Source organism: Geotrypetes seraphini, chromosome 4 (assembly GCF_902459505.1).
Source record: "Geotrypetes seraphini chromosome 4, aGeoSer1.1, whole genome shotgun sequence".
Lineage (NCBI taxonomy): Eukaryota > Metazoa > Chordata > Amphibia > Gymnophiona > Dermophiidae > Geotrypetes > Geotrypetes seraphini.
The window spans coordinates 140,962,896-140,978,829 of NC_047087.1; the positions used below are offsets into that span (position 1 = coordinate 140,962,896).

The 15,934-nt window shown below is 41.4% G+C and overlaps 1 protein-coding gene across 4 annotated transcripts in view; it reads left to right on the forward strand.

Moving 5' to 3' along the window:
• FHOD1 (formin homology 2 domain containing 1) overlaps positions 1–15,934 on the forward strand; it is a 471,898-nt gene that overhangs the window by 399,225 nt on the left and 56,739 nt on the right. For all 4 annotated transcript variants that reach the window (XM_033940727.1, XM_033940726.1, XM_033940728.1 and 1 more), the window contains 3 exons: positions 832–1,685; positions 3,493–3,645; positions 7,737–7,919. In XM_033940727.1, coding sequence (XP_033796618.1) covers positions 832–1,685; positions 3,493–3,645; positions 7,737–7,919 — 1,190 coding nt within the window. The remainder of the gene's footprint in view (positions 1–831; positions 1,686–3,492; positions 3,646–7,736; positions 7,920–15,934) is intronic.

A 15,934-nucleotide genomic window follows, 5' to 3' on the forward strand; every position in this document is an offset into this window, starting at 1 on the left:
CAGAATAATCTGCTGCACTTGCCTTCCCTATTGGCAGATGCCAGGCTATAGCAAGAACCTTCTCCACTGCAGTCTATTGGGCAGACTGCAGGGTGAGGTGGGAGCAGTAACTAAGATAAAGAAGCACTTCTTTCCTGTATTTCCTGTAGCTGTGCAGCATGGAGCTTGCTGCTGCAGATCTACAGACTTACAGGGAAACTATTGGGGGTACTTGAGCACTCATAGAGCTGGCGCATATGCTTCTAGGGTTGCAACAGCCATTTTGAACCCATGGCCTAAAAGCAGGAGTGAGTGGGGTTGCTGCTGCTACCACTACACCATTAGAGGCCCCCATAAAAACCAGGAGTGAAATCAGGAGGTGGTAGGGCAAACTAGATGGGGGGTTGACCCTCAAGGAGGTTCTTTGTTGTCAGCCTTCTTTCTAGGGAGCTATACTGGGAGAGAAGGAGATTGGATACTTTGGAGTGCAGTGTAGAAGCTGGTCCCCAAAATAAGTTAGTGAAATAAGTGTTCCACAGTTTTTGTAAATTTTATAAAGGCTAAATCAAATAGAACACAGAAAAAAAATCCTTTTTGATGCCATTGAAAAATTTCTTAATACAAGCATTTAGTAAAATAAAAGACCAATGATGATTGTGATGAGCCATGAAGGATTAAGTTATATAGCTCATATGAATCATGTCATCTCTGATGGTCTTTAAAATTTTTCTAAAAAAAAAGATGTTATAGTGTTTATAAAGATTTTAGTAAAACGTATTGTACATTGAATAATAAGGCCTATGTTCAAACCTTTATAGTGCTTGCATCTAATTGTGTTAATGTTTTCAACAGGACAGTTCCTTCATCAGTCTAATGTGGATCGCTGTAGTACCATCTCAACTGACAAGAAATTTATGATGGACATGCTGTTTGCTAAAAACAGAACTAGTTCTTTTCAAGTGACCCAAGATGATGATGTACCCAGTCATATGCACAACAAAACTTTATTACAGTCCAGGGAAAACTCAATGAGCTCTAGCTTTCAAACCGAGGCAGGAGAGGAGAGCAGTGAAACAGAACTGTGTTCAAAGACTGTGTCTAAAGTTCTGAGGGCTCAGTACAGCATAGATGCAGAAATAAATTCCAAAAATTTAGAAAAAACACAGATGACTCCATTTAAAAGAGAGTCTGAATTTGTGTGGGATCAGAAGACATCAAACCAACAAGAATTAAAGATTAATGACTTGGATTTTACAGATTTAGGTGAAGAAGATGATTTTGATGTTCTGGATGTGTTACCCATGGAAACAAATTATTTAAATTTCCCCCCTCCACCTCCTTTTACTGCATCATCACTTTCTGACATGCTTTCCCCGTCTATACCACCTCCACCTGCTCCACCACCGGGTTGCCCCCCTCCACCACCACCCCTGCCACCACCCACACAGAAGGGCATTTCTTTGCCTCTTCCTCCACCTCTTCCTCCTGGATTTTTAACATCATCTTCCCAGGCCCAACAGTCACTTCTTGATAAGAAAAGAAAGACTTTGAAACTCTTTTGGAAAGAACTGAAACAGCCTGTTAACTCTAGATGTGGCAAATTTGGTCAAATCACAGTGTGGACTTCCCTGGAAAAAATTACTGTAGATGCTGATAAAATGGGACATCTTTTTGAATCCAAAGCTAAAGAACTACCTAGCACAAAGGTACTCTTTTATTTCCTCTCTTTCTCCTTATCTGAGTGTGTGTATGTGTGGGTTGCGTATCACAGGTCAGCGTTCCCAACAACCAGGAACATGGGTGATTGGACTCTACTCCTGCTCCTCCAGACCTTGCCGTTACCAGACTAAGGAGGGGTTGGATGAGTGACAAAGAAAAAAAGTGTGCAAACATAGAACTAGGCCTGGGGCATGCTAATGTCATGAGTCTTGGTACACATTTATTTCTGGGAATAAAAAGGATGATGTCAAGGAAAAAGAGAATAGCTGCACTGCTTTTGCAGCCTATCCTTTTGTAACAGGTTTTCCAACTTTGTATTATGCAATTCTAGATCATTTGTTTAAACAAAACTGCATGTTTATGCATATTGCAGTGTTTCTATAGTATACTTGACAAACAGTAGTACTTAGTTTTATCAATGAAGGGTAAATTTTAATTTAATAACCTACACAAATTGACTACCTCTGATCACAGCCATGCTAAGAAGGTGAGAAAAAAATGAGCTGAAATGGTGCTATGACTAAGGCTACTGTTTTGTATGGAAACTTCGCACACTCAGAAACTAATTTGATTTCTCTGCCTTTAAGATTCTGGTACAGTCATTGGTTCTCAGGCATTTGGATTATTGCAATATCATCTATTTGGCAAACACTAAGAAAAATCTACTTAAGATGCAAATAATCCAGTTTTATATTGATGGGTGATCTCCTTATTTTCTGTATAGAATATCTGTAGTAGGTGGGATTCCCTACCTCCCTAAAACAACGGTATTATGGAGGTAGCTTTATAAAGGGGCACTACTTTAAAGTACCTTTTCAGATGCCTATGATAAGGATTTTTTTTATAAAGACAAGTAGGTAGCTACCTGTCTTTATAAAATAGTAGCAGGGCATTTATATCTGCCATTGAACTAGTGTAAATATCCGCACCAATATTTTTCAAGTATGAACAGAAATTATAGTATTTTGTAATCTATATTCATACTTGCATTTTCCGCCCACCTCCACTCCTATGCACACCCACTGATAAGGTATGCATCGTCATTTCAAACAGCATACTTTTTTGCTGGTTGGTATTTTATAAGTGGTCATTTATGTGAACATGTGGCTACCAAAATGATTATTTACTTTATCTCTTTAAATACATGTCCCCCTGAAAAATTACCCTCCACATTCTTAAAGATATATGGCATGATACCTTAATAGTAGGAATTATATTTGTTCCGGTCAATATTCAGTTGATAGCAGTCAGTGATTTTTTTTTTAGACACTGACCATCGCTGGCTAAACTGGACTGAGCCAGCACCAGCATTTGCCACTGGAGCATATGCAGGTCATTGGGGCAGAAGGGGCAGAAAGGGCCTTTTCCAGGGTGATGAGTTAGAAAGGAGAGTCCAATTGTGATAGGGATCGGGGGGGGGGGGGAGGTCATTCTTGTGGGAGGGAGAGAGGGAAGGAATTAAGGTTGGGCAGACTGGATGGACCATTCGGGTCTTTATCTGCTGTCATCTACTATGTTACTATATAAACTGGCAAAATAACGAACTTTGGGTAAGGAGATTATGGTTTTCCCTAGCATCTGACTAAAACAGGCACGTATTTGTTTATGTAACTGATTAGTCATCCATAAATCTTTCTACAAGCCTTTCCTGGCTTATGAAGGTGAGATGTGAGAGAGCTGAGCATAGGTTGCTTGGTGAGATCAGAAATGGGCAAAGAGATTGTGTGTGATCTGCTTTTAGCTTTTGAATTTCTGTAATTTCATCTGATTTTTGTTTTATGCTTTGTCCCACAGAAAGCAGCTGATGGTAAAAAGCAAATAACTGTTTTGGATCCAAAGAGAAGCAACGCAATAAACATAGGTCTAACAGTACTTCCAACAGTGAACAGTATTAAAACTGCTATTCTGAACTTCGATGAATATACAATTAATAAGGAAGGGATTGAGGTAAGAGATGTAGCTGATGACATTCAACTCTCACATCCCCTAAATCCAGAGAATACAGAAGAAATAATTGAGATCAACAAAAACTTGAGACAATTAGACTGGCTTAATACCAACATGCTAGCTCTAAATATACAAAAAACAAAAGCATTGCTTTTCCCATGGAAAAAGGAAATAAGTTTGAGTATCCCTTTTACTCTAAATAACATTCATCTGGATTTAGTAACTTCATTAAGAATACTAGGTGCCACCATTGATGATCATGAACATATAAGTAATACCGTCAAATTTTGTTTCTATAGATTACGCATGATTCGCTCAATCTCTAAATTTCTTGAGCCAAAATCAATAAACATTTTAATCCACTTCCTAGTCATTGCTAAACTTGATTACTGTAACTCATTATTAATAAACATTACACAAAAGGAAAAAAAACATCTTCAAATAATGCAAAACACAGCTGTCAAACTTATTCATAATGGTAAAAAATATGACCATGTTACCCCATTTCTGATCAATTCACACTGGCTTCCAATAAATCACTGTATCACCTTTAAAATATTACTCTTAGTGTTTAAAACTTTGTCTTCCAATGAACCACAATTTATCAATAGAATGCTTATTCCTTATAATATACCATGTTCCCTTCGATCTACTGTCCAAAAGCTCTTAGCAGTTCCTTTTTTGAAAGTCATCGGAACTAGAAGACATGACATGTTTTCGGTGATGGCCCCCCAACTTTGGAATACTTTGCCCCAATACATTAGAGAGGAATAGGATCTCAGCCATTTTAAAAATAATTTAAAAACTTCCTTTTTAAAGATGCTTTTAATCTTTAAATTATCCTTAAATGCTAAAGTAGTTACCTTCCAGGTTTATACCATTCCTTCCCTAATGTTTCTTCCATGGCTCTGTTTTCATTTTAAAGCATTGAATTGTAACTTTACTCCTCCACCCCCTGTGTATGAATCAGTTTGTAAACTTGTCAGTCCAACCTGTTATTATTAATTTTAAATAGTATGTCTAAATGTATATTTATCTTATTCTGCTGTAACGCGCTTAGTAATTTGAATAAGCGATTTATCAAATCAAAATAAAACTTGAAACTTGGTATTTACAAAATAATGAAAGCTATTGACTTGTCTACTCTTGAATGCACCTAACGATAACGTAGTAAATAAAAGCAGGTAAAGACCTGCACAGTCCATCCAGTCTTCCATTTATGGGATACAAACTGTAGAAGTCTGTGTAGCACGAGCCTTACTTCCCCACTGCTGGACTGCCATCTAAACACCATTCCTGTCCATCATAACATATCAACAGCCATGAGGTCATTTCAGTTTTGTTTTGATACCATCCTCTGTGTTTCTGAACCATTTTTGAATTCTGTCAATGTTTTTCTCTCTACTACCTTTACCAGGAGGGCATTCCAGATTTCTACTACCCTCTCCATGAAAAAGTATTTTCTGATGTTACTCCTAAGTTTAACACCCTGAAATCTCTGTTCATATCCTCTAGTTTTATCGCTTCCTTGTTTCTGGAAAAAAGATTTGTTTGCATTTTGGAGTGCAGTGCTTCTCAAGCCTTTGATGTACTAGATCTTATTTTCAGGAGACTCATTTTCGATTAATAGTTCAACTGATTATTTTACCACATATTGATTATTGCAACTCTTTGTACTTAAGTGTTTCAGATACTCTTAGCAATTGAGTGCAGTTATTACAGAACACTACTGTGAGGTTGATTTTTGGTAGAGGTTTGATAGAACAAAACTGTAGTTGGTGAAACTTCACTGGTTACCAGTACAGGCCAGACTTATGGGTTTTTTTTAAGTGGTGTGTATAGTTTTTGATTCCTTATGGGGCCTTACCTCAGAATATCTTACAAATTTTTTATAAGCTCTTGAGTTCTAGAAATTTGGTTAGGAGCAGGAATTGCTGCTTACTTGTATTTCTATCAATTAAGGGAATTAGATTTAAACATATTTTTATCTCATCAAGAAGTTAAACTTTGGAATAGTCTTCCTTTGAACAATGGACTGGAATCCTTATATGATGGCTTCTGTCATTATTGACGATGTTTCTCTTGGCTAAAATTACTATACTAAATATTCGTAATTCTTGTTAGGTATATCATAGGAACATATTTAAAGTGTGGAATTCCTAGAGAATGTACTTGCTTTTTGATGTAATTGTATATCGCTCAAAACCTTACTGTATGGGAGTGGCAACTAATAAACATAACATAAAATCAATTTCTAGACCGAATAACCTCACAGTTTTATGCGGTTTAGAAAAAACTTGTAAAATATAACTGGGAATGAGAATGAAATTAATTACCTAAGAACCTGGAAAGCAATAGGTTTTCAAGTGTCTCCCAGATAGGAAAATGAAATAGTAAGCAATTGCTTGAAATATTTATCCCAAATGGCAGCCTGATAAGAGAGCATACGTTCATGGTATATTGTATTTTCGCTCCATAAGATGCACCTGACCATAAGGCGCACCCTAGATTTAGAGGAGGAAAAACCAAGAAAAAAATATTCTGAACCAAATTGTGCCTCTGAACCCAGCCCCCTAGAAAAATAGAGAAATATACTGCAGCAGACAGATTTTGATCACTAAATTGAAATCTTACCTTTGTTGTCTGGTGATTTCTGGTTGCACTAGATAGTTCTTTCTTTTTTTTTTCTTTCCTTCCTTCCTTCTTCAGGCTCAACAATTGGCTCTTTCTATTTCCTCCTTCCTATGTCCCGAGTTCTTGACCCCTCCCCCTCACTGACTTCCAGCCTCCCTCCCGCCCTGAAGCCTGCCTGCCTCCCTCACTCCTGTACCGAAGCCTCACTGCCGTGCTGATTCCTCCTCCCTGGTCTGCCAACAGGCACTGCCACTGCTGCAGAACAACCCCTCCGAGCTCCACAACCCCTCCCTCCCCTGGAACCAGACTTTTTAACAGGTGCCATAAGGAGTACAAAAACCTCCTTCTCCCCAAACCCTGGTAAACCCCAACCTACCAACACCATACTACCCCAAATAACCAGAGGCTCACCTCCCAAGCCGTGCTCTACCAGTGCCACTAGCACACCAGTGCCACTAGCACACCTGCATCAAGCTCCCCACACACAAAGTCCCACTGAACTTGCTGCAGGAACCAGCTGTCAAGATCCTGAAGGCTACACCGCAGGAACTGGAGCACTGCTGATGTCCCAGGAGCCTGAAAATCCCACAAGAGATCCATCGACAGAAGTTCAAACAGCCGGCTCCTCTGACCAAAACAAGGCTCCTGCACTCCTGGACCGCAACACACTTAACGCACACACCCGATGCCACTGCCAACATGGCAAAGCAGCTGGTCCGGACCTTATGTCCAAGCTCGGAGGAAGGTTGGTGGACCTAATTGCATGCCACCAGCCCTTCTCTTTCTTTCCTGCGGTGGCGAGCGGGTAAGAGGGTGGCAAGCAGCAGCAGCGGCGGGGGAGGGGTGGTGGCATGAGCAGCAGCAGAACACTAAGGGAAGGCGAAGGTATATTCGCTCATGGCGCATGAGAATAGTAGAAAATCTCATGCCCTATTTACGTTCCCTTCAGCCAAGGGTTGTGAAAGTAAGAAACATCATTGACATTGTCTTTCCTACCAAGCAGCTTATTACGACAAAGATTTCTGCCCATTATTAATTAGATCCACATCTTATGAACATTTCAGAAAACTTTTGAAAACTTTTCTTTTTTCAAAATTCTTGATCAATTAGATTTTTGTATATCATACTATTCTCTCATAGCATAATCTTTTGTTAACCACATTGAACTTATGGCTATGCAATCTAGAAATTTGCTATTATGTTATAAGACGCACCCCCTTTTCCACCCCCTTTTTGGGGGTGGAAAAAGTGTGTCTTATGGAGCGAAAAATACAGTAATAAAAATACTATAGTAACACAGATATCACATAATTGATCTATCAGATCACCCCTGCTAATGTAAAGTTAATGTTATTAATGAAGATAATGTGACATATTTAAAAACATGATGGAACCATGTTGAATTTTCATATTTTAGGATTATTGCATGTTTTTTAATTTTCAATTTTTTTTTCCAGAAAATTTTAACTATGGTTCCAACTGAGGAAGAAAAACAGAAGATTCAAGAGGCACAGTTAGCCAATCCTGATGTTCTTTTAGGATCAGCTGAGCAGTTCCTCCTAACCCTGTCTTCAGTTAGTGGCTTGAGAGACAGGCTTCAGCTCTGGGCATTTAAATTAGACTATGAGGGTATGGAAAAGGTAAATAAAATATAATCAGATTGGCTCTTTTTAACTTGGAGTTTTACTGCAGAGACAGATTGTGTGCCTGTATTGTTTTGCCAGACAGAACAATTCAGAGATGTCCTTACATATCTGTACCCCTAAATACCAAATCGCCCTCTTGGCTCATTTAAAGGGAAATATGTCTGCCAGTCTGTCCTTCTCACAATCTGTAAGGGTGTTCCCCAAAGCTTCGGTGTTATCCATGTTTAGTTTAAATCCAAAAAACATTTCAAACTGTTGAAATTCCTGAATCACAATAGGCAATGTTAAATGCAGATACCCAATATACAGCAAATAGGGCTAATTTACTGTTGATGCCCCCTAATATCCCCATCATTCCTGATTGTGCAGCTGGTGGCTCCACCAAAAGAACAAATAGCAGTGGTGATGGGGGCAACCATATCTAGTGCCCCGCTCTATTGAAATTAAACCAGGACACTCTGTTTACCTTAATCCTCACCCAAGGCATTGTATAGAAGTCCCTTGCCCACCTACTGAAATTATTCCCTAACCCTAACTTCTGCAGGACCCCCTATAGGAATTCCCATTTACCCGGTCAAATGCTTTTGCTGCATTAAACAATATCATTAAACATATCAGCCACTTTCGACTCTGTAGAGGCCTAAATGGGTCAGTCCTCAAATGGTTCAGAGACTTTCTTACAAATAGAGAATACTGTGTCTGTAAAGATGGCACAGTTTCACAAACCTGGAAATCCTTCTGCGGTGTCCCTAAGGGTTTCCTTCTATCTCCCATATTGTTTAACTTTTTCATGAGCTCCCTTCTGTCTTATGCAGATGACATCTTTCTACTCATCCCACTCGGAATTGACCCGAGTGAAACATCCACAAAAGTATCAGACAGCACAGGAAAAAAATCTAGCTCTGGGCTTTACATAAGAACTCAAGCTCTAAACACAACCAAAAACAAATTACACTGGTTCCACAACTCCTCTCAAACAGTCCTCGCATCCCTATCACTACCATCAGGATCTACTCTAAATATAGACATAACTGCCAAGGTTCAAGGAATCGTACTTGACTCCAATCTTTCATACGAACCCCAGAAAAAACCTTCTACAGACTAAAGCAACTAAGACTCATCTGACCTTATTTCCACAATAATCACTTCGCCATCCTTGTCCAAATGCCGGTCTTATCACAGCTTGAATACTGCAATTTTCTATACTTTGGCCTGAATTCCTCTCTACAACACAAATTACAAATGATTCAAAACACAGCAATCATACTGATTTTCAGATTTTAAAAATATGATGCTAAATCAGAATACTACCACAAACCTATGCATGCACAAATCACATTTAAGCTATCCTGCATAATGTTCCATACCTTACATGCTAACACTTCAGAGTCCCTGACCCCACTAACTGGAATGACATTTTCCATTCATTTTTCATATGTGCACATAATATATTCTTAACCACAAAATAAACTACACTGTATGCTTCTCAACATTCATTCCTACCAGTACACCTAGCCTTGGTCACACATGCGAACACAGATAACCCCTATGCAAATACAGGACCACAAATTAAAAGTACTAATATACACAAATGAAACCCTAAGATGCCAGGCTCTACATGCAGTACAACACCAGAAAAATAGAAATAAATTAATTTTATTTCTGAACAGTGCAAAATATAGACAGATATAAATTCTCAAAACTGACACATTTGAATCACTAAATTGAAAATAAAATCATATTCCCTACCTTTGTTGTCTATTGATTTTATTTTTTTAGTTATCTTTTCCCAGTCTCTAGTTGAACTTCCTTCTGTCTGTGCTCTTAACTGTTTCCAGGACCTTCTTATCCATTTGCTGTTTTTTCTCCTTTACTTTCTGCCCTTCATCCATCTTTGGCATTAACTTTTTTAGTTCAAAATTTTTTATTGATAATTTTAATAACATATACAATGCTAAGATATAGAATACTTGCAGAGATGCAAAAACATGGGAAACAACAACTAAACATTTTTCTGCTTTCTTGTCAAAATCTATCTACTTTTACATGTCTTCCGGTCTCATCCATCCATTTGTACCATCTCCTCTCTCTTTCTTCGTCCCTATTCCCATCTATCCATAAGAAGCATTTCTGCTATCGTTCTTCCCCTCCCCTCCATACCTGTGCACACCCCCCTTCTCCTTCATTCCTGTGCACAATCGCCTCCCTTTCTGTCCCCTTTCCCTCCATCTCTGTGCACCAGTCTGACATCTTTCTCCTCTCTTTTCCACAGCCTGGCATCTCTTTCCTCTCCCATGGTCTGACATTTCTCTCTCCTTCTTTCCCCTCTCTCATCTGCATTTCCCCCTGCTCTCATCCCTTCCCACCCCCACCCCTGGGCTAACTTAAAAAAGTTCCAGGGGACCACGTGATATAGGCATTCCCCCTCCCCATCTGTCCCTCTCCCTCCCTTCCCAGTCTCCTTTCAATCTTCTTTCTTAGAGGTGCCCCTGCGAGGTAGCCATTCTCACAAGCTGCTGGCCCTGCCCCAAAGCTTTCCCTCTGCTGTGATTCGTCCATGAGGAAACAGAAAGTTGCATTGGGGGGTGAGTTGCGGAAGAGGGAAAGTTTTGGGGCCATGCCGACAGCTTGAGAGAGTAGCTGCAGTGCCACAGCCCCTCCAAAAAAGAAGATTGAAAAGAGACCAGGAAGATGAAGGGAGGGAGAGGCACAGAAGGGGAAGAGATGCCTGGATTGCATGCTGGCCCTGGTCAAATATTTGGGGTGCATCTTTCCCCTCATCAGGGATTTTCCAGTAGTCATCTACGATGTCTAGAAGTGCTTCCAGAATCCTGATTGGAAGTTGGATAGGGTGGCGTTTGTTTGCATGAAGTCTCAAGTCTCATAGTTGTGTGAGTACTATCTTATCAAGTATTTTTGAGATAAATGGGAGATTTGAGACTGGTCTATAGCTGCTTGGATTGTCTGAGTCCATGGTGGATTTTTTAAGGAGTGGTCTTACGTTAATTAAAGATAAGATGGAGTTCAGGAAAGATTCGCTGGTAGTTAGAAGTGTGGTGGATGGTCATGGGTCCAGGATTGATGTTGTGGGGTGTAAGGAGACTATTGTACTTTTTAGGTCATCAATGGAAACTGGTTTGAAGCTTTTTAGAGTTTCTGTCTTATGTAGGTTATTTTGTATAGTTTTCGGGATGCTTGACAGAGCTTTGGCTTCTAGGTCTAAGGATTCTTGTATCTTTGATACCTTGTCATGGAAGAAATTTGAGAGGGATTCACTGTCTAGGTTTTATTTTTGGATGCAGTGTGATCCTTGGGAGGAGGTGAAAAAGTTTTTTGACTGTGAAAAAATGGCCTTTGATCTGTTTGGGATTTTGGATATTAGGTTTGTAAAATATTCTTTCAAGAGGCTTTTCCATGTGGATTTGTCTTTGGTATTGTGCATTTTGTACCAGGTTTTTTCCGCTTTCCTGACTTTCCTTTTCTGTTTTCTCAGACTGTCTGTGAACCAGGGTGAAGAGAAGGATCTTGTGTTTGTTTTGATTTTTTTGACTTTTGCTAATTTTTCGTACAGTGACTTTATGCCAGAATGCCATGTCTGTGCCTTTTCCTCTAGTGAGTTGGTCATGGAACTTGTGTTTAGGTCTATTTTGGAGATGCCTATGAAAAAATTGTGAAGGTTGACTGTCTTTGGGTCAAATGTGAAGCTGGTCTTGATGTGTAGGTTGAACGAGATTACATGGTGGTCAGTCCAGGGAACCTGAATGTTTGTCAGCAGGGTTGCTTTGTTATCTAGTAGCGGGCCTTTAGAGGTAAAGATCAGCTCTAGAATGTTCCCTGAGGAGTGAGTGGGGGAGTGGATTTGTTGGATGAAGCCAAGGTCGGACAGCGCCTTTGTGAATTCACGTGGTGCACCGGTGATTTCTGGGTATTCTGCAAAGTTAAACTCTCCTAAGATGATAATTTGTTTGTGGTTAACTGAGAGGTCACTTATAATAGTTATTAGTTCGTCAAGTACAGACATTGAGGAGGAGGGAGCTCTGTAGATTAGTATGAATATGATTTTTCTGTCATGGCCTATTGAGAAAATGAGGCTGTCCAGGCCTTCTCGTGAGATGGAGTTTGTCTTGGGTTTAATTTGGATTTTATGATAGCTGCAACCCCACCCCCATTTTTTTATAGGGCGGGAACATGCCAGTGCTTGGTAACCTTGAGGGCACAGAGCACCCAGGGTAGCCCCCGTCATTGTCCTTTAGCCATAGTTCAGTTACTAATAGGAGATCTTATCTGTTGTCTGTTATGGCATCTAGAACAGGGGTAGGGAACCTTTTTGGCTGAGAGAGCCATAAACGCCACATATTTTGAAATGTAATTCCATGAGAGCCATACAATATGTTTAAAGTTTAAACATATTTATTGGCTCTCACGGCATTACATTTTAAACCTAAATACAATTAAAGGTATGCATTTTAGGTAAGACCAACACTTTTAAAGTACAATAAGTCTCTGAATTCTTTTTAATAACATTGTTATGCTGCTCCTTACCAATGATGAATAAAGTACTTCTTACCATTGATGTGATTTCTGGTGCTGCATAGTTTTGCTGATGGCTTTGTAGTCTGGTTGATACATGGTGAGGTTAAGTTTCATGCAGGCGTTGAGACTTCCATCCATTAAATGTGATCATAGGTAGGTTGGTCTTTACTCTTAATGTTCCTTAGATGTGAGAAAGACTTCTCACATGCATACGCAGAGCCAAACATTGTCCGTACAGCAATACTCACACACTGCAGTGTGTGGTATGTGATGGGAAGCGCGTTCCAAGTTTTGACAATCAGCTGGTCCGCCGGTTGAAGTTTTTTCATTTCTCCCCACTTGTGTTTGCTCGCCAACTCTGCTTGCTGTCGTGCAAGTCTTTCCAAATCTTCATTCAGTGACTTGAACTTATTCACCCACATGTCTGAGGCCTTCAGGTCAGCAGCTTGTAGCTCAAAATCTCTGACGGAGACACAGGGGATGTAACTCAGGTCGACGCTGTCCACTGCACACTCGTGTGGATGGGTGATGAAAGACTTGAATAAATCCTCCCCTCTTGTTGTCTCTTTCATAGGCAAAACAGCAAGACTTTCCTCACGTAGTGTGTCACCGACAGCATACCTTGCAATCACACTGAACTGGAATAAATGGCTTATGTCTGTTGATTCATCCAAAGTGAGAGAAAAGAATGGTGCTGCATTTATGTCCTTCACTTGTGTTGCCTCAATTTGATTTGCCATCATGATGATACGATCGTGAACAGTTCTTGCCAACAGAGGCGTGTCTTTTATTCATTTGATTATCTTGTCTTTATCTGAAAAGTCGTCAAAAAGTTCATTGGTAACATCAAGCATGAATGTTTTGGCATACTCCCCATCTGTGAATGGCTTTCCGTTTCTCATAATTGCAAAAGCACCAGCAAAGCTAGCCGAATTCCAGTCATCTTTTTGGGTCCAAACATGGAGTTACTGCTGACTAGCTTGCACTCTGCACAGTAGCTCTTAACATGCTTTCTTCCTGCTGTCCCCCGCAGGATATTTCGATGCAAATGTAGGATGGCGTGTGTCGAAGTGCCGCTTTATATTTGACCGTTTCATCGATGCAATTTTATCATTGCATATTAGACACACTGCAGAACCTGCTCTCTCCACAAAGGCGAAGTCCTCTGTCCATTCCTGCTGAAAAGTACGATACTCCTCATCTTTTTTTCTTTTAGCCATATTCTTCAATAAAAGGGTTCTTCAATAAAAGGGCAGGGTAGCCAATTACAGGTATAGCTGGTGGGATGGACCCTTACAGGCTGTCAAGGCAGGTTGGGCCCAAGTCGGGGGCTTGATGTTCGACCACTGGTGGAAAGTGGCATGATTTGTGGCTGCCTGTGGATGCGACTTCAGGCCCTTTTGGCCACGGATGCTGCGGGGGCTGCAACTGTAGTTAGGCCAAAGCGGGGGCCTCAATTTGTGGCAGTATGTTTTGCTGGCGAGCCACTGACTGTAGCTAGGCAGAAGTGGGGGCCTCAATTTGTGTCTGTATGTTGGCTTCGAGGGCTACCAACTTTAGCTAGACCGAAGCCTCAGTTTATGCATGCAACCCGTTCTTCCACGGATGCTGCAAGATAGGGCAATGGATCGCCTGCGAATGTTGCGATACCGAAGCCGGATACTGCGATAAAATAGAAATACATAGACAAAGGTTAAATTGAACCAGTAAGAAGCTGGACTCTGCATACAGTGACACATGTCTCCTAAAGCAATAAATAAATAGAAAATGTTTTTCTACCTTTGTCTTCTGTGGTTTCTGCTTTCCTCATTTTCTTGTAACTCTCTTCCTTCCATCCACTGTCTGCCGTCTCTCTTCCCCTATATGGCATCTTCTCTCCTTCTGTGCCCCGTCCAGAAACTGTATGCCTCCCCCTTCCATCTCTCCTTTCACCCCCATTGGTCTGGCATCTCTCTCCTCTCCTTCCCTCTCCCACACCTCTCCTCTGCAATCCCTTTCCTTTTTTTCCCTCATTTTCCTTTTCAATTTATTTTCTGCATCTGTCTAGATTACGTTCTTACTACCCTCTCATCAATGTCCTTTTTTACTGTCTACCTAAAGCTTGCCACCTCTTTCCCTTACCCCTCCAGTGTTTCCCTAACTCAATCCTTTTCTCCCCATCATGTGCCCTCCTTTTATTTATCCCCTCCTTCCATCATGTACCCTCTTTCTCCAACCCTTCCATCTAGTACCTTCTCCTCTTTCTGTCCACTTCCATCCAGCGTCTGCTCCCCTTTTTCTCTCCTCCCATTTCCTTCCTGCATTTGCTCCCTTATCTCTCCCATCTGCACTTCCATCCAGCATAGGCTCCCCACTACCATCCAATGTCTGCCCTTTCTCTCACCATCCACCCCTCTTCAATCAGCATCTGCCCCTTTTCTTTTCCTCCATTATCCTTCCCCCTTATGTCTCTCCCCTTTCTCTGTACATCAATTCCATCAGCACCACACTTCCATACCACCCTGCCCCCTTTCTTTCCCTCCACTACTCTTCCATTCCAGCAGTCCTGCTCCTTTCTCTCCCTTCTTGCAGCAAGGTCCCACGATGACTGTAGCTGCCGGCTGCCAGTCCACCCCACTCCGACGTACTAGCTCTGGAGCGGACTTAGCAGCCGCATGCTGGAAGGTCCCACGATCACTTGTCTGCTGGCTCTGCTCCGGAAGAAGAAAGTTACGTCGGAGAGGGTTGACCCGGCAGACGCAAGGAGTTGCGGCAAAGTCCCGCAATGACTGCGTCTGCTGGGTCCACCCCCTCCGACGTAACTTACTTCTTCCGGAGCAGAGTCGGCAGACGAGTCATCACAGGACCTTCCTGCACCTCAGCGTAGCTGCCGACTCTGCTGCAAAGAAAGTAAGTCAGAGGTAACGTGATCATTTATTTTTTTCATCAAAAGGGGACATCTATTAATTGACTGTGTATCCTTTCTTTCATTTCTTTCTTTCTGCACTCAGGCCCAACAATTGTCCCTTTCTGTTCCCTCCCTCCTTCCTTCACATGTCCTTAGTGCCCCCTAGGGCCCCCATCCTGTGTCCTTAGTGCCCCCAGTGCCTCCGTCCTGTGTCCATAGTGCCCCTGTCCTGTGTCCTTAGTGCCCCCAGTGCCTCATTCATATGTCCCCCCACTACCTTCCAGATTTTGTCCACCCCCAAAGCCAGCCTGCCTGCCTGCCTACCTATCTCCCTCCCTCCCTGCCGCGTTAAAGCCAGCCAGCTAGCCTGCCTACATCCTTCTCTCCCTGCTGTGGGGGGAAAAAAAAACAAAAAAAACGCCTCTGTCCTTCCTTTCTCCCGGTCTGTGCCGCTGCAATTTTACCTCCCCATTGCTGTTGCTAATCGCCGCTGACAATGTCTTCTTTCCGACATCAATTCTGACGTCGGAGAGGATGTTCTGGGCCATCCAATCACTGCCTGGCTGGCTCGGAACGTCCTCTCCGACGT